General features: G+C 38.4%; 2 protein-coding genes across 2 annotated transcripts; both read left to right on the top strand.

The window, feature by feature from the left end:
- The first annotated feature begins 1,057 nt into the window (after positions 1–1,057).
- LOC131772253 (uncharacterized) lies at positions 1,058–21,111 on the top strand. Its single transcript, XM_059088142.2, has 31 exons — positions 1,058–1,172; positions 2,233–2,395; positions 6,138–6,313; positions 6,938–6,967; positions 7,536–7,695; positions 8,654–8,829; positions 9,242–9,277; positions 9,661–9,817; positions 10,095–10,264; positions 10,641–10,874; positions 11,582–11,699; positions 12,003–12,074; positions 12,469–12,540; positions 12,852–12,923; positions 13,029–13,100; positions 13,228–13,299; positions 13,679–13,750; positions 13,966–14,037; positions 14,166–14,237; positions 15,548–15,619; positions 15,880–15,951; positions 16,699–16,770; positions 16,865–16,936; positions 17,515–17,589; positions 18,295–18,366; positions 18,591–18,662; positions 18,873–18,953; positions 19,267–19,341; positions 19,714–19,791; positions 20,269–20,477; positions 20,972–21,111. Exons 1-31 carry the CDS (start codon positions 1,091–1,093, stop codon positions 21,109–21,111), a joined length of 3,168 nt encoding a protein of 1,055 aa, XP_058944125.2. The 5' UTR covers positions 1,058–1,090.
- Positions 20,989–23,941, top strand: LOC131772255 (putative leucine-rich repeat-containing protein DDB_G0281931). Its single transcript, XM_059088144.2, has 4 exons — positions 20,989–21,097; positions 21,515–23,068; positions 23,232–23,620; positions 23,872–23,941. The coding sequence occupies exons 2-3, from the start codon at positions 21,583–21,585 to the stop codon at positions 23,612–23,614; spliced, it is 1,869 nt and encodes a 622-aa protein (XP_058944127.2). The 5' UTR covers positions 20,989–21,097; positions 21,515–21,582; the 3' UTR covers positions 23,615–23,620; positions 23,872–23,941.
- Positions 23,942–24,349: the final 408 nt, after the last annotated feature.

Below are 24,349 nucleotides of genomic sequence, written 5' to 3'. Positions count from 1 at the left end.
CGAAGGGGTCCATCCTCCTTGGTCCTGCAGTGCTGAAATTGTGTGGGACATTGAACCTTTCATAAAGAAAGTGCATTTATTGCGAAAGTGGGAGTAACTGTCTTAACCAGTGACCCTCTAAATTACTAATCGAAAGGTGTGAAAGACTGTCAAAATATGATAATTACGCTGTTACCCATTATTAGTGTCGCTAAATGCATATGGACCAGCAGAACATAAATTGTTTTGTTTTTTATTTCGGACATTATGTATGAGCCAGTCACGAATTGATACGTCACCATTGATAGTTTTAAAACTTTTTTTTTCCTTCATGAAGATAGCAGTAGACGTACCAAAACCATTTTCGTGATCGTATTTCACTTTTTGATGAAAAGGGATGAAAATTCGTTTTTCACAAGGAAAGTTTGCGTGCGATTGAAACGATACGAACAGATCTCATTAGTTCGCTCAAATCAAGAATAAAACCCCCCTTCGGGGTTTTTTTTTTTTTTTTCTTCAATTTTTTAAGTTCGCTTTGCGCATTATGAAGCAAGCGATATTGGAAGCAGAAGAAACTGTCCTCGTCACTTTGAAGCTTGAGGAAGCCGTCAACTGAAAGCCTGAAAATAAAAAATTTCACCATTCTGAACATCTGTTGTGTCTATGTCATAAACTGGAACATTTACCACGCAGGGTGACTGAAGATAAATGGTTCAAATGAATTGAAACCAAAACTTTGAGGTCACTGTACACTTTAAATTGATGATGGGCTTGTCTCATCTGCAGATTAAGGTAACAGTTCACGGTGAACTTGTAGAATCTGAGGCGCGCTTATTCAGGTAAGCGAAACTGTTTAAAGAACTGTTATTTTCAATTCTAATTTTCAATTCTACCCTAAGGAAATTGCTCGCTTTCTTCGAAAAACGTTTTAGCAAGAATGGTGGCCGAACACTTTTTAACCAAATAAACTGGTCCAGCCGTTGCAAACATTTCAATGTTTCAGAAAAACTTTTCAAGTTAGCACCAAAATACTAATATTCTCTATCTAATATGCGGAGATTCGTGCTTCCTCAACAGAGCTCGACAGTGTTTTTTGTGATATAAGCTGAGAATGGACGTCACCTCCAGGAGGATGATTTTGGTTTTTGTCCTGTTTGTGTGGATGGAACAGACAAACGCTTTCAACTCTCCAGGTACGTAAGAACGAATGAATATAGAAATAAATCAGATCTAAATGAACAGAGAAGTCCACGAAAAAAAAAAAACAAATGAAACAGCAAAATGAGAAAAAAGTGAAATATGGGGAGTTATCGCCCTGAAAGAAGAATCGAACGATACTTATTCAAATCCTTTTATTCCTAAATAGAGACAAAGATTAGGTTCGTGATAGCCTCGTGATAGCTTCGTAAGTATGCTCGAAATCCTGATATGTCCTCGCCTTGAAACCCCATCTGCAGGTCTTTTCCTTCAAACATTTTTTAAAAAATATGGCATATATTCTATAAGGCTTTTTCTCCCTTTAAACCTTATTAAAAAAAGCAGTTTGTAAAGTTACAATTGTACAGTTTTTAATATAAAAAAAAGATCGCTGCCTCTGTCAATATTTCGCGACATTTATTATTTCGAATGATGATGTTGTGATGTTAATAAAGTAAGCCTGAATTTTTTCAATATTTTTTTTAATGTACAGTCCGGTCACTCTTCGACACCTATGATCACTTATGTTTCCTTGTAGCTATTCCTAACTTAAAATCAATGATTCCCGACAACTCCCGAATTCGCATCATAGCCAACTCTACCGGCCTTTCACAATAAATATCTACACATCAGCTCTCCTCTCTGTGTGCCATTCACCTCTTGAAGCTTTAGCCCCGAGACTTTGTTGCTAACTCAAACAAAATCCCTTGTTTGAAATTTCCTTCTTCTGAACTGTTTGCACTAACATGCACTGCTATTGTAAAGATAAATTCTCTTTTGGTCGCTCCTGGTGGGGGATTGGGTTAATAGCTAAACCACAGCTGTCACGAGTTATGAAAAGCTTTATGACAGAGTTCCCCCGTTGTTATCCTGAATGTTTAAATTTGTCATTCGCAATCTGTTTCGGTCTTAGCCATCCTTAAGCAATCTATGTCCTTTTTGTGTTTTCTTGCTACTTTGGTGTTTATCAACCAATGGAAACTCTTATTTTATGGTTTTATTCTAACTAAAAATTAACTTTATGCACAAAGATGACTGTATCTATTCTTATTTTAGATTGCGAGTCAGTTGTAAATAATACACTGAAAAGTCCACGTTATCCAGATGACTACCCCAGCGATGTGTACTGTTCCTATAATATTCCAATTCCAAATAACTCGGCACTGATTATCACTTTTGAGTACTTCTACCTGGAGAAAGTTCACGGGTTATTATGCACGTGAGTAAAACTATTAAGAGGCTGTCCGCGTAAGAATGGATAAGGCAAATTTCGGCCGATCGCCGATTTCCCTAAGTTTTTCAGTGAAAGTTGAAAATTTATCCCATGTACAAATATCACATTTATTTTTATCATTTTCATTCTTTTTATTTTTTATGAGACAATTTTAAAGGTCACCCCAAAACTGCCCAATTTGCCTTCTGTGACCCCTATTACTAAGCTATAAATATCGAGCGTTACCAAATCCTTATTTCCCAATCTAGAAAGCTGATTATTTTACATATTTAAGAATGACTTTATTTCAATACTTTAAAGGTAAAATGATTGCATTCTATAAAATTTTGACCGAGTAATGAAACTTTCAAAATACCTTATCGTGAGCAGAGAAATTTGTGAGGAGTGAGATACATGCGGTTGAAAGCTATTTTCTCTTACGTGGGACCTAATCTAGAGTCAAGTCTATTGAAGCTCAAAAGTACTTAGAAACAGCAAGTTAAACATAATATAAAATTTTTGGGCACTCCTCATCCTGCACCGTAGAGAGCTTGGCGAATTTCATAAATATTCGCCATCTTGATTGAAATCAACGATAAGGCGGTCCGACCTGCAGACAGGTTTCTAAAGCGTAACAGCCCTAAAGTACTTGAAGTTGCCGCAAAGATTATCTGATGGAGTATCAAGATCGATATAATTCATCATTTCGGCCATTTTTTCACGAAATGGCTCAAATTTTTTCGGAAAAATACTTCGTTAATAGTTCCTATATTCAAATTAGCTTCATGCGTTCGTGTTATAATACGTGTCAAAAATAGTTTCCGTAACAACATTTAGCCGTTCAAAGAAGTGTTCCTATAAATGTGAAACTCATCTGTTGTATCCTTTCTTGACAGCTTTTCGTAAAATTTCAAGAGCCATTTCCTTTGAACACAATTTTTTTTTGTTTGAACACAGTTTTTTTTGACAACCAAGTTGTTCATTTCGCGCAAGTGTTTTTATCTTGTGCATAATCTTTTCAGACCTCTTTTGCCGTTTTTCTTCAGGAAAATAATTCACCCGTACTTGGGGAAAAATTTCGTCTTACTATTTGTGAAAGTTTTTTAGATTGTGAGCTAGTTGGTTCTCATGATTTACGCCATGGAGATTTTTAAGCGTGACTGTGGACTGCCGTGAACTAGCCTAGTCACGCAATACCAGCATTAAAAGACCGTCTTACGGCTGGTGAGCTCAAATTAAAGAAACATTTAGTTCGGCATTTATATCACGATATGTTGATGTTTCCATCGAGAGTATGAAAATCTCCCAGAAGAAATTGAGAAATTATGCAACCGATAGAAATTGGTATATTTAATTTAATAAATGTTTCCAAAAGTAGGTAAGCGAATTTAGTAACTTAAGTTAAAGGCATAAATCATTGAGAAAATTTCGAGGAGGCAATAGAGAAGTTCTCTTTTGTAAATGCTCGTACATGCTATAGAGTGAGGGTCAACATGACTCACGGTCACAGTAGGCTTATGATTTTCCTGTTTTGAAATTGAAGGCGTGACTACAAAATAACAGGCGCTAATTTTAAAATGATTTTCACGGGTTTAATTACATGCTAATGCTTTAAGCACTTTCATTCATCGATATAGAACTGTCCATCAGAGTACTAAGAGGCGGTGCACATTGCTCTTCAACAAATTCACTCTAAATGCCACTGGTTTGCCCAGGGCTCCATGCTTACAGTCATCCCAACCGTGGCCCGTGTGTTACACTTCATTAAAGCATTGACATTCTTGTAGAAAGGACACCAGTTGCCCAATCAGGTCTTTTCTCCTGTCTCTTGATTTAAATGGTATTCCAAAAAAGCGCAAGATTTCTTAAAGCAGTCGTAAAGTGTCTGTGCCTCGGGCAGATGGTCATTCCCTCGAGCTAACTTCTCGGCAAATGCTGAATTCCCGCTCTCGCCATGATCAACTTGGCTTCTGTAACTTCGCTGTATTTTGACAAGTAGCAGCTCGCCAAATGGGCGGATATATCTGCGTTACACTCGGAGAACAAAACATGCTCTACTTCCACCACTAGAACCGACTTTGCAGTATTTCGTAAAGAGAACAATTTGGGGAGACAGCAGGCATTTTTAGTGCTGACAAAGTAAACGTCCCAAGAAACACTGTCTCGGATTTGTCTGAAAATGTTGCCGACAGATCATTTTGTTCCCGACAGATTTTAATTGAACTAGGAAGAAATAAACAAGTTTGCCAAATATTCTTTCGCAAAAAATAGAAATGCCACACAGAAAAGTCATAAAGTCTTCACTTTAAGAAGCTTTAAGCAAAAAACATTTCGTGTGTTTTTCAAGAGATGTACCTGCATTACAAGGAAATGTAACTGCCGTCGAATTTCTTTATCAAAATTAATCAGTAATTTAATTAGGTGAAACAGAAACACACGGCTCTTTTTTAGCGCCTCATAGAAAATGAAAATGGTCGTAAAAACATAATACAAAATTTTTGTCTTGAAAATGCGGAAAAAATTCCTAAAATAGAAAATAAACAAAAACAAAAAACCACACACACACAACTCTTGGTCATCAAGAAAACGCCAAAAGAAAAAAGTGTCCTAAACTACATATTACATAACTTTCTGTAGCTAATTTGCATAATTTATTAACCGCAAGAAAGCTATCCCTCATTGTTTGTTCTTCAGCACACCTATATCTCAAATACAACGGCGTAAACGTGATATGATACTTATTTCTGATGTACAAACCAACCTCTCATTATTTATTATTTGATTTTAAGGTGGTTCTCGGTCCCGATATTAATAAACTGTTGGACCGTGTTTTATCGAGATAAAAACACTTGAGCGAAATGAACAACTTTATTTATCAAAACAAACTGGATTCCGTTAGCGCATTGTGTTCAAAGAAAATGGCTCTTGAAATTTTACGTAATGCATTCAAGAAAGGATACAACAATTGAGTTTCCACATTCTTAAAAACACTTCTTTGAATGGCTAAATGTTGTTACGGAAACTGTTTGTGACGTGTATCGTATAAACACGATCGGCTGCAGGTAATTTGCATATAGGAATTAAAAAGTATTTTCATTTCGTTAAAAAAAGGGCCAAAATGATGATTAACATCGATCTTGATACTCCACCACATAATTGTTCCTGCACCTTTAAGCCTTTTAGGGCTGTTAAGCTTTACAAACCTGTCTGCTGGTCGGACTGCGTTATCATTGGTTTCGATCAAGACGTCGGATATTTATGAAATTCACAAAGCTCTCTACGGCGCAGGATGAGGAGTGCCCAAAAGTTTTATATTATGTTTAACTTGCTCTATCTAAGTACTTTTAAGCTGCAATAGACTTGACTCTAGATCAGGTCCCACGTAAGAGAAAATAGCTTTCAACCGCATGTACCTCACTCCTCAGAAATTCCAATGCTCACGATAAGGTATTTTGAAAGTTTCATAACAAGCAGCCAATTAATGCACAGGAAAACGCGGATTACACAGCCGCGAGAGGTTTAAGTTATGCATCCGGTTGGTTTAAGGATGGTGCGAATTTTTGAGCCAATAACAGAACGCGGTGATGGGAAACCATTGCAATCCTAATTATAAATTACTTTGCCAAATAACTTAACCCTTTTACTCTCTAAAGTAAAATACCAGTCCTACCCAGTCCTTTCTAAAAGAGCTGATTCTAATCAGAGCCATCCTACATGTAAACATATTTTCTTTGTTTCCTTTTTCCAGCCAAGCTGACTATGTGCAAATAAGGTCCAGCTTTGGGCAAAATCTTGGTACGTTCTGTGGCGAGTGGACTGGGAAAACGATAGTCTCTCTAGGAAAGTATGCGCAGATAACTTTCCAGTCGGATTCAATGTTTCAAGAACGCGGATTTCTAATGCATTTTTGGACTGGTCTAATTGGTAAGACATAGGGAAAGATATCCATACACATCCGTAAATTGATTTTAGAGTTTGTCACAGCAAACTTTTGTGTCAAACCAAACTTTTTCAATACAAAGACAAAATGACAAAGAAAACATTGCTGAACGCACGAGTGGGTATGTTTCGAGCGTCTTGATTTGTGTCATAACCAAAAGGTTTCATTGTGAAGATCGTTAACAAAAGTTTTACAAGAATCATTGCCAAGGGTTACTTTGGGTTACAAGCCGAGTTACTGACCCATAAGAACTGGTTCATATAAAGCGTGCGCAACGCGCAGTATGGATGTGCATGGGAAGTTCAGAGAGCGCGAGAGAAACGTATTGAGCTTGCTGAATCTGAAAGTTTGGCAAAAGGAAAGTGCGCTGAAACTGGACGGGAACTTTTGCGGTAGAAGTTAGCTACTCACGTAATGTTAAGTTCGCTCGGAGGTGCAAACATAGACCACAATGGCTCAATAGGAATTAGACAGGACAGGAGGGTGCTATGTTATGAAGTAGTTTCCTCACATATTTTTAACGTCGAATAATAAAAATGTAAACACGTAGCTTCTGTAAACACACTCAGGCTAGCTTATTTGTTTACTTGATCCATTTTCCTTGACAGGCAATCTTACAGTACCTGGATTCTCTAACGGTATGTTGGATTTTACTTCACACCGATCAATTTTGTTATCTTGCGCACAGGCACTGAGGCGAGGGAGCATTTTGAAACGTAGTTGGGTGGGGGGGGGGGGGGGAAGAGGGTTATCAAGATACACCAAGCCAAACGTATACTCTAGTTCGAATTTCCAAAAATGGCTTCTACGAGACGCGAGCAAAGCGAAACTCTTTGTAATCTGAACAGGTGTTCTCGATATCAATTTTCGAGAGTGCACAAGAATCAAGATATTCCAAACGTCCTATAATATATTTGCTACGCGTCTTTCTGATAAAGGATCAGAGAAAAGGTTACACGAATGAATATTTTGCCAAACTACTTGTTTGGGCGTGGCGGAGAGGGCAGAAGTTAGAGGCCCCTCGCCCTCCTTGCTCTGTAACCTGTGTTAGTTGTGATATGAGTGGCACTAGACTCAGCACTTAAGTGGTTGTGATGAAGTCAAAGGCTCAGTGTTTATGTAATAAAATTAATAGATAACTTCATGGATAACGTGAGCTACTGTGGATATAGAATTGAAAGTTGCTGTCTGTTTTTGCTATTCCAGAATGTGGCTCAGTCGTGAATAACACACTGAAGAGTCCTGGATATCCGAACGATTATCCCATAGAATCGGAATGCAACTATTCCGTTCCGATCCCAAAAGGAATGGCAATTTTGGTCACTTTCCATTATTTTTTGTTGGAGGTTATTGACTCGTCATGCGAGTGAGTAGAAAAGACAAGTTTGTTATAAAGGTTTGGCTCCTCCAAAAGTGTTCAAAGTTGCCCAAAACAGGCTGTTGTTATTTCCCTCTAGTTCTAAAAAATATAAGAAATATTTAACCTTGTATGAGGTATTTTGTGTGGGAGACGTGGTGGCCGAGTGGTTGGCACGTTGGATTTCCAGGTCAAGACACTTGTGTTTGAGACGTGGCTACGTCAATGTGTTGTGTTCTTGGGCAAAGCACTTTACTCTCACTGTGCCTCTCCCCCCCCCCCCAGGAGTATGAATGGGTACCAGCGAACTGCCAGAGAAGGCTAACAAAATACTGGTTGGGTGGGTTGGGTGGGTTGGGAAGGGGAGGGAGTGATAACATGCCACCATGAACTAGCTTCCCATAGAACACAGAACCGCACAGAACCGCAGGATAGCGGTTCTTCTGGTCGCTACATGCCACAGAAACCTGGATAGGCTATAGGCCACTGGACTCGGTTGCATACTTTTTCTTGTTATCAGGAACTTAAGGTGCTCCTTTTCCGTGCCTCTGAAAGAGACTACTAAGCCCATGTAAATCAGGTAGTGACATCGAAATCAGGTGGTGACCGCCACAATTGGCGGGAATGTCATAAAAAGCGAGTGACGTCCAAACCAGGCAGTGTGGCTGCAGTGTATAGAAACATCTAAAACATGGGGGAGGTAGAAGAACCGCCCATAGTACAAACCGAGAAAGCTGAAATTTACCTTTTGAAAGAAGTAAAATCTCGGAGTATTCTCCATTTTCATTTCTTTTTATACCCTCAAGTTGTATTTTGGAAGAATTTCTCAAGTTAACTTTGACCTCAGTTTTTTGAATAGTAAGTGAAATTACTGAGTAATTATTAAAACCAAGGAAATATGAGAAAAATATGATTCTCACTAAGGAGCAATTTAAATTGATACAAAACTAAATATTTGTTTGTTAAGGTTGGCCGACTCCTTTTCGGTTACAAATGACAAAGGTCAGACGTTTGGTACGTACTGTGGGGAGTGGACTGGTAAAGAAATTCTCGTAACGGGTGACTTTGTATTAATGACGTTCATATCAGACGAGTATGGTCAGGAGAGAGGATTTGAGATATACTTCACTGCTGTTCCATTTGGTAAGGCCTAACTTGCAACCGTTTTATGTTTTCATTGCGCATGTAGTCACTAGTCCCAGTGACGTCATTATCATGTCATTATAGCATTGTGCTCTCAGGGCATCAGTTAGTATGTCAGAACGAGGCTTTTTTTCTAAGATTCTTTTAAGAGCCAGTAAACAGATTTATAAAGATCAAACTGATCTGAATGTGGTATTTTTACGAAATGTTTTGTCCTTGATTGAGGGAGGTGACTTATCAAAGAATAGTAAAATTATGTGTAGGGGCTTTCCTTCTCTCCAAGATGTTACAAATGCGTGGATGCGGGACCTTAAACAGGAGGAGGAGCCTATGACTTAACTCGGCAATGATTGAAATAATGAAAATAACATTTTTGTAATTTGGGTCAAATAATTGATTCGTTCCTATGCAGGTAACGGTACAAAGTTCTCGAGTATCAATGATACAGGTATTTTGAATTTTTCTCAATTATCAAGTTTAATCTGTATTCCTTCTTGTTTATCAAAACAAAAACCTTTCAACCCTCCGAGTTCGAATTCATCGTTCCCGTTGTTGAAACATTTTTGTGATCTCACGAGAATACTGTTTTTACCCTACAAGACTACTGCCTAAACTAATTTTGTTGTGAGTCCATGGCCCCAATGCATGAAGGGAAACGAAGAAGGAATGTAACGGCACCTTACCCTCCGGTCTCCCTTTACTCCCCACCCCATCCCAAACCTCTTGTCGTGTCGTCACAATGAACAAAAATGAGCGCTGTAGTTGTATGAAAGAGTTTTTTCAAATATTTAGAGGCGGTTTATGAATCTAATTTTTCTTTTTCTTGAATAGAGTGTGGCTCAGTGGCTAATAAATCACTGAAAAGTCCAGGGTATCCTAAAAACTATCCAAACAATGCACACTGTGTTTACGTGGTTCCAATTCCGAAAAAGACAGAGTTGATCATCTCTTTCTTTGATTTTGATATTGAGGATACTTATCCATGTGTGTAAGTAACATTAGTAGATCTTCAGTAACTCTTTTAAAGCGGAGATCATGTTAGAGAAGCATTAACTTGGTTGCCTGGCATGCCATTTCTATTATTTGTCAATACCTTCCCTTACTTGGTCCCAGTTCTTTTCCTTAAAAAGAGGAGTGCATGGAATCATGGGGTGTAGCACACCTTCCCATCACCCTTTTCTTTCCAACTTGTGCGCTCCGGCCACGCGTCATCGAAGACTAGATACCATGGAAACAAAGAGTTTTTATTGTTTTGTTGATCATAGAAATGACTACGTTATGATCACTGATGCGAACAACAAGACGATCGGTGAATACTGTGGTAATTACAATGATCATCAGATTGTTGTGGCTGGAAATTACGTCATGATAACATTCCATTCAGACTACAGTTTTCAGCGGAGATTTTTGCTATCTTTCAGTTTTATTCCAATAGGTATGTATAATAAACATAGTCAGGCTATGAACATCTTTCTATTTGAGAAGGAGAAATAGGCGCATAAGAGCATTTTCATTTTGGTTGTTCGTACGAAAGCGTGGGATGAAAGTTAGCCTAGCTTGTGATGATACAATCAATATAACAATAGACAGCGTAGAAAAAAAAAATAGATTCTATATTGTCGTTCGTCTGTTCAGAAATAGATCACAGACGACGTCAAAATGTGCTGAGAACAAAAAAGTGGCACATGAGGCGCAGCTGAGTGTGTCACTGATGAAAAACCAATCAAAATGCGAGAATAATTAATCGAAATCCCAACTAGTCCCAAGAATGTTCCTATGGGCTCTAATACTTTTATTTGTTGTCTCGTCAGTTTTGCCAAAAGTTATGTTACGAATGTCTGTCATACGAGCACTGCCCGGGTACAAGTGGTCTTGCCCTGTCATTGGAACCGCTCCTGTGTACATAGCCATTAAAATGAACTCCGTACTACTGATAAATACAACATGGACTACAAAAATAACGTTTCACCAAGACGCGAACTACTCCTGTATCGCCTCTAGCAAGTATGGTACAGATGTTAGAAACTTTACCGTGGTTTTTAACGGTAAGGCTATGTTTCATATCAACACAAGTAAGAAATAAATTATGGAGCATTTTTTTTTTAATAGTGTGGGAATAGATTCGAGATTACTTAAGTTTTACTACTTTGCTTTGTGATTGGTCCAGAAAATTCGTGCCATCCTTTGAAGCAAAACTGAAAACAATGGCGACTTTATAATGGCGACGATGATCTTAACCTTTGTTCTTAAAAGTCGCTATGATAAGTTTGGTTTTGGTTTTTCGACACTCACTTGATACCAGTTTTATTTGACCTACTCATGATAAGTTATAAATAGTTACCCCCAGATTAGGTAAAAGAAAAGTAATTTAAGGTGTGTAGTAAAGCATACCCTAACGATTTTGTATGACGGCAGATATAAAGTGTTCTAAATAACTTGATTCGGTATTTTTGGCAAAAACATTCGATAATTTTCTTTTTTGTCATACCTTAAATCGTTTCCGTCGATTAGATACAATAGTTTAGTCATACCTTGCTTTGTGATAAATGTTGGAATATCTCTCTTCCCTCTCAACCAATCAGGTGCAAAGTTAAGCCAGTCACAACATGATCACACCGTTTCCCACGCTTCTGGACGCGCTCTAGGTCAATAAGTTCAGTAATGAACGAATTGTTGTCCAATCGAAATTCCTACATTTTACATGCATTCGTGAATTAATTTCAATCGGGCTTTTTTTAAAATTATTCATCAGATTGCAAACCTCAGTGTAATTATGGATGGAGGCACTTTTTCGGAAATACTCTTCTCTGCAAGAACCTATCGTCGCCATTGGATGTAATTCAGTGTGCCCCTGGAATAACTGAAAACATGTAAGAACTAGGGATTTGTAAATGCATCCTAAACATATCAGCAATCCCTTGTAACACAGAGCAATTTTCAATTTAGCGACACAAGTAGTTTTGAGACCTTCCAGCTTGACTCTTCTCTATGATTAATCTAAAAAAATTATTACCCTGCTTTCTTAACCAATACGATGAAAAACTAAAATCAAGGCGGACCTCTCACGCACTGTTTGTATGTTTTAACATTAGATCTCGTTGGTTCCATGCCTTAATTTTTCTTTCACTATACCGAATGAGATGAAGGTTGACTTGCCTTTATTCAATTCACAGGAATGTGTCCTTTAGCAAATTAGCTAATGTTTCGGATGACATGTTTTCTTATCTAGAGTCTGTGCGGTTCCTGTAAGTCTTTAATCAATTTCAGTTCTTTACAAATAAAATACGTTCAATTATGTGTACATAGCTTTTTTCAATAGTTTTTTTTCCAATTTTTACTCCAAGCCTCATAAGTTATTCTTTAGGCCTTATGTGTTGGTTGGGGATTAGTTCATGAACACGATGATAACGAAAACGATAATGATGACGACGATGATGATGATTATGATGATTATAATAATGATAATAATGATGATGATATCAATGATCACAAGAAATATAAAGATGATGTTATTGAAAAGGACACTGACAATGAGGAGAACGATGACGATGACAATAACGATGACGATGTAGATGGTGAAAGTGATCAAAAGCTGAACTAAATTAGTAAAAATGGTAAAATGTTTGAATCGTTTCACAGGTATCTATCTGCAAACGACATGGAAATCCTCCCGGAAAAACTTTTCTCCCGGATGGTTCGCCTGGAAAAGCTGTGAGTGAAAATAAATTTCCTGTTATATAAAAGGATACTTTTTTTTTTGGGGCCATTTGCGTCAATTAAGGAGAAATTCTAACTCATTATCTGCGTTGATTTTCAAACTTGCAGAGATTTGACAATGAATGGTTTTGAACATCTTCCTGATAGAGTGTTTGTTAACCTGACGAAACTGAGGACTCTGTGAGCAGAATGTTGTTTCTTTTATCTCAGTGATTCTTACAATAACACTCTTTTATTTCACTTGTTTTAAAACAAAACTTGATGGCTTGATCGTATGGCTAATCGTCTTCAACGTCTCCTTCCAGAAACTTGAAGGCAAATAAAATCGCTTTTCTTCCACAAAATGTGTTTTCTTCGCAGGAGAAACTACAAATACTGTGAGTTGAACACATTTTTGATTTGCGCTTTACGGAAAAACTACCGTGGTAGATTTTGAGACGAGTTATTCGCAACACACGCTCGGAATTTTATTTATTACACAGGGATTTGTCTTCAAACGCCATTTCGGATCTATCGACAGAATTATTATCTCCACTAAAAAACCTGTTTGAGCTGTAAGTTAAAATGCTATTCGATTTACTTTCGATGTGTGTCAGTATAGATATTAAACGTTCTTGTCGTTTGATATACAATCCGTAAAAATTCAGACCACATTAGTTCTTTTGTTTCTTTTTTGTTTAGTAACTTGGCGTATAATAACATTCAAAACATATCTGCGGATACGTTTTCTCCTCTGGCAAGCTTGGAATATCTGTAAGTTCTGAACAAACTTTAAATGGTATTTTCAGAGTTTGCTCTTGCGCCTCCAAACTAGGGCCGTGCTTAATATATAACAATTATTCACTGAAGCGGAGGTGAATAGTGGCAGATATTTACCGACATTCAGGTGAGTAATTGTTTTAGTATGTACCACACAGAAACCAAAACAATTAGTTTATTTCTGTCGATATACCGAAAAATGTTTGGAGATCAATTTGTTGACGTGCGATGTTATCTATTCGGATGCTTGGAGTTCGAGGTGAGTAGTATTTGTTAGTCACTTCCTTACCAGCCAATCAGCGCGCGCGACAAGCAAGATTCACCTGTCTGGCATATACTGCATAATCTTACTTGTAGAAATTGTCTCTGGCAGGTTTTTGACTTCCAACGCTATTTTATCTCTACCTGCCGATGTTTTCAGCAAACTGGACAAACTATACTTTATGTGAGTGCTATGTATGTTCTTTTTATTGTGGTTGGCTGCTTTTCTTCTGTTTTGATTGGCTGTTGCGATTTTATAGGGCTATAACTTTTGATTTGACAACTTTTGATGGAGATTTACCTCGATACAAGGAAAACTGCTTCTGGGCCCATCCCCGTTTTTGTTTGTATAAGTATAATACAGAGATTAGAAAAATTTTGATGTTCCTTCCCGTACAGAGGTTTATCCATAAATGGCTTTGCCTTTCAAGCTGACGAAGTGTTAATCTTACCGCTGCATCTAGAGCAACTGTGAGTGCAAAAACTTACAAAATAGAGACGAGAAAAATGAATTAGAGTAAGTCTAAGGTTTTTATGAAAATGTATCGGACATAAATAGCTTTGAATCAAATGTTGCAATTGCCCCCATTTTGTCGCAGAGACCTGCAAGCAAACGCCATTACATTTTTACCAGAAGGTGTCTTTCATGGCCTTGAATATCTTGAATGGCTGTAAGTTAAAATTGCTCATGGTATTTCTTCAAAAAGTCCTATTTGTTATTATATTATTTCAGTTTCGATTTATTTCTCTTGCTTTGCGTGTTAGGCTCAGTCCAAACGCCGAACAGCACATGAGACGAACTACTTGAAATTTTGGTCAACCCAAACGGGTAAAGTGCGATTGTTGGGTTAAACGTCGAATTTAATTCGTGAAACCAATAAAATTCAGAGATGCAAACACCGAATCTTTCTGTCAGCGGGATTGCAAATGAAGCAATTGGTGGATTCATGAAAAGATTGACGTTTTGTCCCACAGTCAATTCTCACATGTTCTATCTGTCCGAAGAAGACCGAGAAAACGTGTAAGTGGATCCAAATTAAGTTGGAAGAACTCAACTGATTCAAATGTGGAAGTTAACATGAACTTAATGCTCTCAGTTTAGTTCGTCTCATGTAACTTCGTTTTTTGTCAAGTTCGACGTTTGGATTGGGCCACACATCGTATTTTAATTCGTGCATCGAGCGTACTCGTTTAACGCTCAGAATTTCGTCCGCGATCATGTTAGAATTCGGCGTAGATCATACCAGAATTCTGGCCGGAATCGTGCCCGACTCCCGCTGGGATTCTACCGAAAATTCCCGCCAGTATCGTTTCGAGATATTTATGAGAGCACTCCGATAATCCCACCGAGATCGTGTCCGGTACCATTGGGATCTTACTGAAAATCCCACTGAGAATGGACCGGGATACTACGGAATCATTACCGACAATGCCGACGAGATGGTGCCGGGATTCTGCTGGGATCATACCGAAAATACCAATGGAATGGTGCCTGGATTCCGCTGGGATTATAGCGAAAATCCCGACGGGACGGTGCCGAGATTCCGCTGGGATCATAGCGAAAATCCTGAGGGGGTGGTGCCGGGATTCCGCTGGGATCATACCGAAAATACTGCTGGGATACCACCAGTATCAATCCAAAAACTCAACGGGATCGTGCTGGATACCACTGGGATCGTACCGGAAGTCCTCTATGGGATCCTGCACAGAAACGTCCGTTTGAACAACGCTCAATATCGAGTCGAACAGCTCACTTTCTAAACGTCGCATCATTGGTTTAACCCCCTCTGTAAAATTCTCTGAGTTTCTCTGAGTCGCCATTATCATTCAACCATCTACGTTTCCTTTAAGATCAATAACTTTGCTAATATATTTCTTTTTTCGTGGGCAAACAAGACGGACCTTTCAAGTTACATTCAGCAATAAACAACTCACGTCATCGCTTATAGCTCTATTTTTCCTTTTTATCTTGAATTTACAGAAGCCTTGCTAACAACAGCATTCAAAACCTCTCCGTCAATTTATTTTCTAGTCTTCGTTATTTAACAAATCTGTAAGTCTGAAAAGCAAAAGGTAAATGAAGAAGAGCCAAGCGTTTTGGTTTCATCCTTTTCTCTTACCAGTGCATGATTAAATAGCATAAGAATATTTAAATTGTGGAGACATTCACTTATAACAACATGAGCTGTTGAAAAGTCCACGAAAAATAGAAGTCTTACCGTTTTTAGTGATTGTTGGAAATAAGACTAGATTAACGATTAACATCATAAAATCTGATTATTTCCCTAAGGGTTGATGAGATTTTTTTTTCAGGTTGATGGCCTCAAACGATATTTATCACTTACCTGCTAAGTTATTCCGACGTACTGGAAGATTAATTTTACTGTGCGTTTGATCAATTTGTAAAATTAACCCTTAGATTTGAAGATAATTTTATGTTTATCATATGATCAACCACCCTCAGCTAACTATACGATATAAGGGGCACCACCTTCTCCCGTACCTTCTCCCGTACATTCTCCCGTACCGTTTGCGCTCAACAGCCGCCATTAACAAGATCGCTCTAAAGAGTATTCATAGCAACCTTGCTTGGTGATGAGCCGTGACTTGGCTGAATTCAAGGAATCTTGGAAATCAACGGTAGCTTTTAAGATAAAATATGGTCACTCTGATGAATAATTTGCTAGAATTGCCACCAAGATGGCCCAAGGATGTTTTTGGGATAATCTTCGTCATGTTTCCGGGTAATTCGCGTATAATTACTAAAATAATTCAGGCTAGATTCCCGCCTGATCTCGACGGAAAACCCAGAAAGACATAAGACCAAATAATTTAGTTTTATGAACTGAGTCGATGATGTAAATTGGCAGCCGCACAGAGTTTCCACAGCTGACGTTTTGAGCGTCCGCCCTTCTCCAGAACGGAACGTCAGCTTAAGAAATACTCTACGATGAACAATTTACATTGTCAACTCAGCTGATACGACCAAATGATCTTACATATAATGTCCTTTAGCGATACAGCATTACAGTTTCTTCAGAAACTTACCACCCTTCCCACATACGATGAAGCCAAACACAGCTTTGTTCTCTACTCTGGAAACAGCAACATTAATTATTTCATCTTTTGTAGAGATCTCTCTTCCAATAAAATTGCGGAAATACCAAGGGATTTGTTTTGTTGCACGGCTGAATTAGAGACTTTGTAAGTACTTCTGCTGACTGATTTCTTTAGTGGCGGCCTCCTTAAAATGCAGCCATATCATTCAATTCTTGTCTGCTCATCTGCTTATTTGCAGGTACCTCACGTCAAATAATATCGCCAAACTAAACTGGGATGTGTTTGCCAGCCTTTCATACTTAAGGCATTTGTGAGTTTAGTAAACAGATATTTTTGTTAATCCAAGAAAGGGACAGGGGGTGGGGAGAGACGATCTAACCAATGAGTCAGAGGTGTGGGGGCAGGTTTTCCACTATAGGCTGGTGTAAGCGTCCTACTCAGGCATTTCGCTGGAATTTATGTGGTGGGGGGTGGGGGGGGGATGGTTGGAAATCCTTTTTTTTTTATCTGTCTTATATATTACTAATTTTCCTTGACAGAGAAGGAGTCGCATCCTAACCTCTCCCTCCCCCCCCCACCTTTTGCCATTTCCATTAGCCCCCTTATGAAAATGTCCAGATTGTGGATCCTTCTTCAAACACGTAGTTGCCATTTACAGAGTTTCTCTACCAATCATAATGCACGATTTATTCATTAAATCACGCTTACAGTCCGATTAAACAATGGGTAACGATTGGTCAGGTGTATCATTTCTCTCTCCATCTGATATGCCATATGATATCCCATAAAGGCATGCAGCGCTACCGAGATGGCGGAGTAGGAAAACTGCAAAACGTTTTCCCGTTAGCTAGAGCGTATTGTTGGTAATTCGACATTTTTGTTTTCTAGAGATTTGTCTTACAACAAGATACGGAACTTACCAGAAAACTTGTTGTGTTGCACGACCTCGGTATTCCAATATTTGTAAGTAACGCACCGTAATGAGTTATTTTGCAATTTAAGTGATGTACATGTTACGTGTCATCCTCTTATCCGATCGTATTAGCTATCGACAAAAATTAATCACGCGATGGCGTAATGGTTAGCACGCTACACTCAGGGTCAAGAGGTCTGAGTTCGAGACCTGGCCAGGTCATTGTGTTGTGTTCTTGGGCAAAATACTTTACTCTCACAGCGCCTCTTTCCACCCAGGAGTGTAAATGGGTGGTGATGAATTGTCAGGGAAGCCTTATGAAATGTTGGAGGGGGGGGGGGGGTAACCTTGCGATGAATTGGTATTTCATACAAGGAAGAGTAGCTCCATCTCGGGGAGGTGGGGGTGGGGGTAAAAGGACGGGCAATTGGCTCAAATTTATTCTTTAGCTTCTAAGGCGGATTTACTGAATGAAAAGACAACCATTATTGTATAAGAGATGCTTTCATCGCGTGTGTCAGTCGTTGAAAGTTGCATACAATTTTTCATTACTGGTCCGCCTTATGGACATAATGATGATGATGCTCGTAGACAAACATTTTCTGGCAACTTTAACATTCTAAAAACTTTCCACGACGCTTTAAAACAGCTTAAGGTTTTAATTTTGATCCATTTCGTTAGGCCTGTAATTTTATTGCAAGTGGCAACTTCTTCTATGCAAAATTACCTAATTTTGTGTTCATTCAACTTCTCAGTTCCTTGCAGGATAACTCGTTAAGCTATCTATCTAACGAGACTTTCGCCAAATCTTCTTGGCTCCAATACGTGTATGTATCAAAACAGTCTTGTTCCATACATATCTTTTTACCTTATCTCGGTGCATACCCCGATATTTGATTAGAATGACTGCAGAAAGACAGAGTGTTCAAGAGAAGTTCTTTTAAATCCTATATATGCCTTTTCCTTATCCCTTAATGCCGTAAAGAAATGTTTTTAAATGGATTCTTTCCCTCATAGTATTATGGTTCATATCGTCTTCTTTTCACTAAAGATTCTTGAGCGCAAACAACTTGACGACTATACCATATCGGGCTTTCTACAATCTAATAAATGCAGAGATAATGTAAGTACGGTAGCTTAATGAATAATTTAGGAGTAGATAAGAATCCCTCAATGATCTAAAAGTCTGAGGAGCAAAAATTGTTGACTGGCCATGTTGACATGTTGGAGTAGGAATATCCTGTAATCCTTTGTCTAGTAGTGTTGAGCGCTCAAGTATAAAATGCTTTACTCCCTTATGAGTTTTCAGTTCAGTATATCTTTGTCATCGTAGAATTCTGTCAGACAACCCTATAACGACTATCGAACAAGAAGCATTTAAAACTGGATTTTTTGATCATTTCTTCCTAAGAATGTGAGTACTCCTAGTTACAAAAGTAAATATCGTCTTTCTTGTACCAAGTCCAATGTTGTTTTGATGCATTTCTTTACATGCATTAAATGTTTCAAGGAGGTGGCTACAATATTACAACCATGAAATAATAATAATAATAATAATAATAATAATAATAATAAACATCTTAGTCTCTTGAACATACTTAAGGATATATGTTACGCTGATGATGCAAAATGTCTCAAATGTTTTTTTTCCCTGGTTGTTGTGGTTTCATTTGAAACGTCTTGAAATTTGTCTCACATTAAATTTATATTCCATTTATTCTACACAGATATTTGCTGCGGACGAAGTTGAAGATGTTGAGCTTGGAGTATCTCTCTGGATTAAGTCAAGCGTCTGCTAAAATGTAATGTATCCACCTTTCGAAATGTTTTCCCCTTTTTGAGTAAAAGGCTGTCTCAAAAGCTGAAGAAAACGTTACCTTTCGTCCTTATCAGTTTTACTTTGATATATTGATCATGTTATGTTTTTACCATATCAAAAATATATATGGTACAAAAAGTTTTTGTTATTAATGATGTATTATTGTTTGCTTCACGAAATGGTCATTTCCGATGTGGATCGCAACACTTTCATAGTCTCCAGACTGAGCAAAAGTTACCGTGCATCTAATGGACAGACAAAAAAATAATGATTAGTATAGAGCCCCATGATAGAAGGTGAATACAAAATGTTGACTTGAAAAAAATATTTCTTTTTCATCCTACTCGGCGTTTAGAGTGATAAACGATAGAACGCTTGCAACCGTGCACTATTCGTCTCGCCATAATAGAAAAGCTCTCTGTTCAGTTTACCTGTAAGTTCATATGCTGGTGTTGAAATATAACAGATACGCAGTCGATAGGCAAACAAGACGTCTTCATTACTTTACTAAATATCTTTTACTCGCACAGACACACAGAAATATATAAATATCGTTTTTTAGAATTTAATCAGCGATACTGAAAATATATGTAACACTAAGTACAAGTCAAGTTTGCTTTCAGGAACTAGAAACACAAGATTTTACTTGCTATTTGAATGTCATATACTTATTTGCTTAATAATTTTTCTTCACTTTCTTTAACGTTAACATATAAGGCCACTAACCTCTTCTGCTGCTTTTACTACCACTCGCGTATTTCTCTTTAAAAAGCGTGGAATGATCAAACAAAAAACTGAACTGAAATTCTGGGAATCCAGTTGATTCTCTTCTGCTGCTTTTACTGCCACTCGCGTATTTCTCTTTAAAAAGCGTGGAATGATCAAACTAAAAACTGAACTGAAATTCTAGGAATCCAGTTGATTCTGAAGGAGAAGGCATCATGGTCGACAATATCGCAATAACTGTACAAAGGGCTTTTGGTGCTGCTCTGAAAGCGTCAGGATTTGGGCGTATTCACGTTAATACCACGAACCGGAACATTCATTTTCCTTGCCCATTAGGGACATTTTCAAATTCTTCAACTAAAGGAGAACAAGGCTGCACTCAGTGCACCCCAGGTAAAATCTGTGTACTACTTGTTCATCAGCGTATTAGCCCCATGATAGTTAAGTATTGTCCTGGACGGTATTGAGCCGAAAGGAGTGAAAGGGAAATTGTTCCTCATGATTCCACATCGTTTTCACTTTTTGACAGTTGAACTAGCCAATTTTCTCAATTAAGTGTATGACACGAACAAAGGCTGGCATTGAAAGCCATGAAATGTCACAAGGGATTTCACGAAGAAACTGCAAATTAGAATGTACCTTAAAGTTATCAACCCCGTGAAACCATATTATGAGGATAATAAAAGCATTTAGTCAACAGATACTGATGCAGTATTGCTCCAGTAATCCTTCCTACTTTATTCATGGCAGTAGCCTTATTTTTTGACTGAGAACGAAGATTGCAAATAACAATCTGGAAAGCATACAAACTCAAAACCATGACACTACAAATTATTTTCATGTCGTCGATCGTTAAAAAAAGGTTTTCTGTCTCATTTTTCCCACAGGTGGTTTTTATTCAGATGTTCTCGCCCACGTTGGGATAAATTGCAAGAAATGTCCAACTGGTTCCTATGTTCCCTTTGATAAAGCTCCCGGAAAGCAAAAACAAGATTGCAAATCTTGCCCAGAAGGTAAAAGGTCTTAGGCCCTGTAATACAAAGATTCTCTTTTCTTTTATAAGCTTCCGTCCGCAATCAGCGACCAGTTGAATAAATATCTTCAACAAGTTGTAACTTATTTGGTAAGTTGTGCAGGGCAGATGTACGTTCTGCAGACTGCCGACAATGTGCTTGTGAACAAAGCGTGCAGTTGTCAGTGATACAGTGTTGCTGCTCATGACAGCGTTGTAAATTGCGCACTCGTGATAGCATATCTTCATCGTCATGTAGAAATGGTCTTTTCAACGAAAAGAAAGGATTGTCGCTCGGGATTATGAAATAATACTAACAGTGAAGTTCTATTTTCGAAGAGATGATAAAAAACTCAAATGGTCTTTTCTTGTTCTATTTGCGAAGAGATGATAAAAAACTCAAATGGTCTTTCCTTAGGAACTGAAACTGACTTCTTTGCTGGTTATCGGGCTTGTAAATGTTTGGAGGGATTCTACAGAACTCACATGTTCGAAAAGTGCTTCAAATGTGGACATGGACTGGAATGTCAAAATGATTACGCTTCTCTAAAACCTGGTTATTGGTGGGATTGGCAGAATGAGTCACACATTGATCGCTACAAAGAATTCATAAAAAACCTCCAGCTATCTCGCCCAGCATTAGATAATTCTAGTGTCCAAATTCCCTATCCGCTACCGACACCTTTCAAGTGTCCAGTCGAAGGGTCATGCATGGGTGGGTTAAACTCTCAGTGTAAGAAGGGTTATGAGGGTCCTCTCTGCGCTGTCTGCAGTCCAGGATACTATAAACAGCTTCAAATTTGCAAGAAGTGCCCTACAAAGAAGCTGATGATTGCACAGTTAACAATCATTGGTGCAATTTTATTGATAATCGCTTCAATCGTGGTATGGACGAGTAGGAGAAAGAAGAAGAAGATTCAAGAAAGTTCCCCGATGGACATCTTTCTGTCCAAACTTAAGATTGTTATTGGGTTCTATCAGGTCACCTACGGCCTATTGGAAGCATTCTCGTACATAAAATGGCCAGGTTCTCTGCAAGTTATTGGCAAGTATTCTGAAATACTTCAGATGAATGTCCTTCAGGTTGCACCCATTGACTGCCTGTACCCAGGCTTGTCCGTCGATGCATTCGGAAACTTGTACGCAACGATGGCAATAAATGCAGCTCTCATTTGCGTGTCTGGTGCTATCTACGTCTTTCGGAGAGTGGTCATCTACAGGAATCCTCTTTTGGAAGAAAATGAAAAGGCATCTAAACTGTCTGAGGCAAAAAAGGCTATTTACAGGAATTTATTTTTCTTGCTCTACGTTACATACCTAAGCACTTGTACCAAAACAGCTAATGTCATGCCACTGACTTGCCGCGAAATTTGCCGAGATGAAAAAGAAACGAGATGCGACAGTTTCCTGAAAGGTGATTACAGCATTCAGTGTCACGTTCCAAAATATGACAAAATGCTAATTGTGGCCTACATCTCTACTGCTTACGTCTTTGCCCTTCCTGTTGCTTCGTTTCTCGTCCTTTGGAGGCATAAACGGAAAATCATACAAACAGAGAGTGACGAGGAGGAAAACTCTGGCATGGAAATTATCACAGGACTGCGCTTCCTTTTCGAAAACTATAACCCTCGTACGTGGTTTTGGGAACTTATTGAGATGTCTCGGAAGGTAATCCTGACTTCCGGTCTGATACTTGTGGGGCAAGAAAGCAGGTCTTACGTTGGCTTAGCATGGGTCATGGCTGGGATGTATGGAATGCTATTTTCGTGGAACAGACCCATACAAGACAAGACCGAGAACAGAATGATGGCGACGTCTCTCGCAGTTACTGTTGTCAACTTAGGAATAGGGGCAGTGAGCAGGATTCCAGCAGAAAATTTGCCGCCAGGCTCCACTGATGCTTACGTGGAGGATGTTTTGTTCAAGATCTTGGTGCTGGGAGCAAACACTTTAGTGATTGGACAAGTTGCTGGTAAGATAAGATCGTAACTATTCTAAGTCACAATGACTTGAGGTGGCAAAAGTCATCTTTTTTGTGCTTATGTCGTTACTTTATGGAAGAGATTCCTCTATTGTTGCTAGGCTGAACATAGTTTTCTGAATCTAAAATCATTCCCATACATCTTAATTTTTAGTTCAGTATGTCCTGCATTTGTACGGATACTTCAAGGAATGGCAAAAAAATCCACAGTGGTCCCTCTCCTGCTTCCTGGCCCTGCTCCTCCCCCTCAGTGGCCTGCAGGCAGAAGTGACCGGTATGGTTGAGACGAATGTCCTTGATAATCAGCTGCAAACGGGGCAAGAGGAGATGCCCACTCTTGTTAGTGCGGTAAAGGACAGTGGTGTTGTTGATGTTACACTCGAGGAAGGTGAACAGCAGCAAGAAACCATGTCCAGGGAAGGTGAAGAAATTGGTAAACACGAGATCGCTAAGGTGTTTTGCGATCGAGGTAGCCAGACGAGGCTGCGTTCACAATCTATCTTTAGGGACGCAGGGAATTGGAATTCACATTTCTAAATCCAAGTAAGTGGAAAACGAGCGCAAATGTTTTAAGTTAATTTTAAAAAGCCATTGTTCATTATAACTGAGCTACGCTGACAGTCTCCTTCATAGGAGAAAGCACTTTAAAGCTTTAGCATGGAGACTACGCATACTCTTTTCTAGGAACTAGGAAAGGAGCGTCAAGGAAGACTTTTTAGTTGATTGATGCACGTCTTCATTAAACATTTTTGTGACTCGCGTCATATTAATTAATGTTCGCCTCTCCTTTTCAGATTTTCGTTATCAACGCATATATACCACCGTCAAAGGATTCTTTACAAAATAATTTAATCTTGTAGAGAATCTCTATCTAATCCAAAAAGTTAATGATAATTCTATCACTTCAAGAGACTTTAACCCTTTAACTCCCAAGATCTGATTGCTAATTCTCCTCTCTCGCTGCTAAACATTTCCTTTTAAATTGGTTACGAGAATTTGGTGTTAGATCATAATAATGACTTCTATCTGATAAGTTTGGGTATTCTCATTACCTGTTTGCAAAATACTGTATAGTTATAATAGGGAGAAGTTACATGTTCATCACTTCTGGAAGTTAAAGGGTTTAAAGTTATTTAATTAAGGCAAACACAAGGTAACTGTTAGATAATCCTTAAGTAGTACATGTAATGTTATTCATATGTTATGCATGTAATGTTTCACTATCGTCAATTTGCTTAAAGGTGAATAAACGCATTGAAATCAAAATTGATT

The sequence above is a fragment of the Pocillopora verrucosa genome, chromosome 13, assembly GCF_036669915.1.
Source record: "Pocillopora verrucosa isolate sample1 chromosome 13, ASM3666991v2, whole genome shotgun sequence".
Taxonomy (NCBI): domain Eukaryota; kingdom Metazoa; phylum Cnidaria; class Anthozoa; order Scleractinia; family Pocilloporidae; genus Pocillopora; species Pocillopora verrucosa.
Note: the sequence above shows the minus strand (reverse complement) of the source record. Positions and strands in the feature narration are given on the sequence as shown.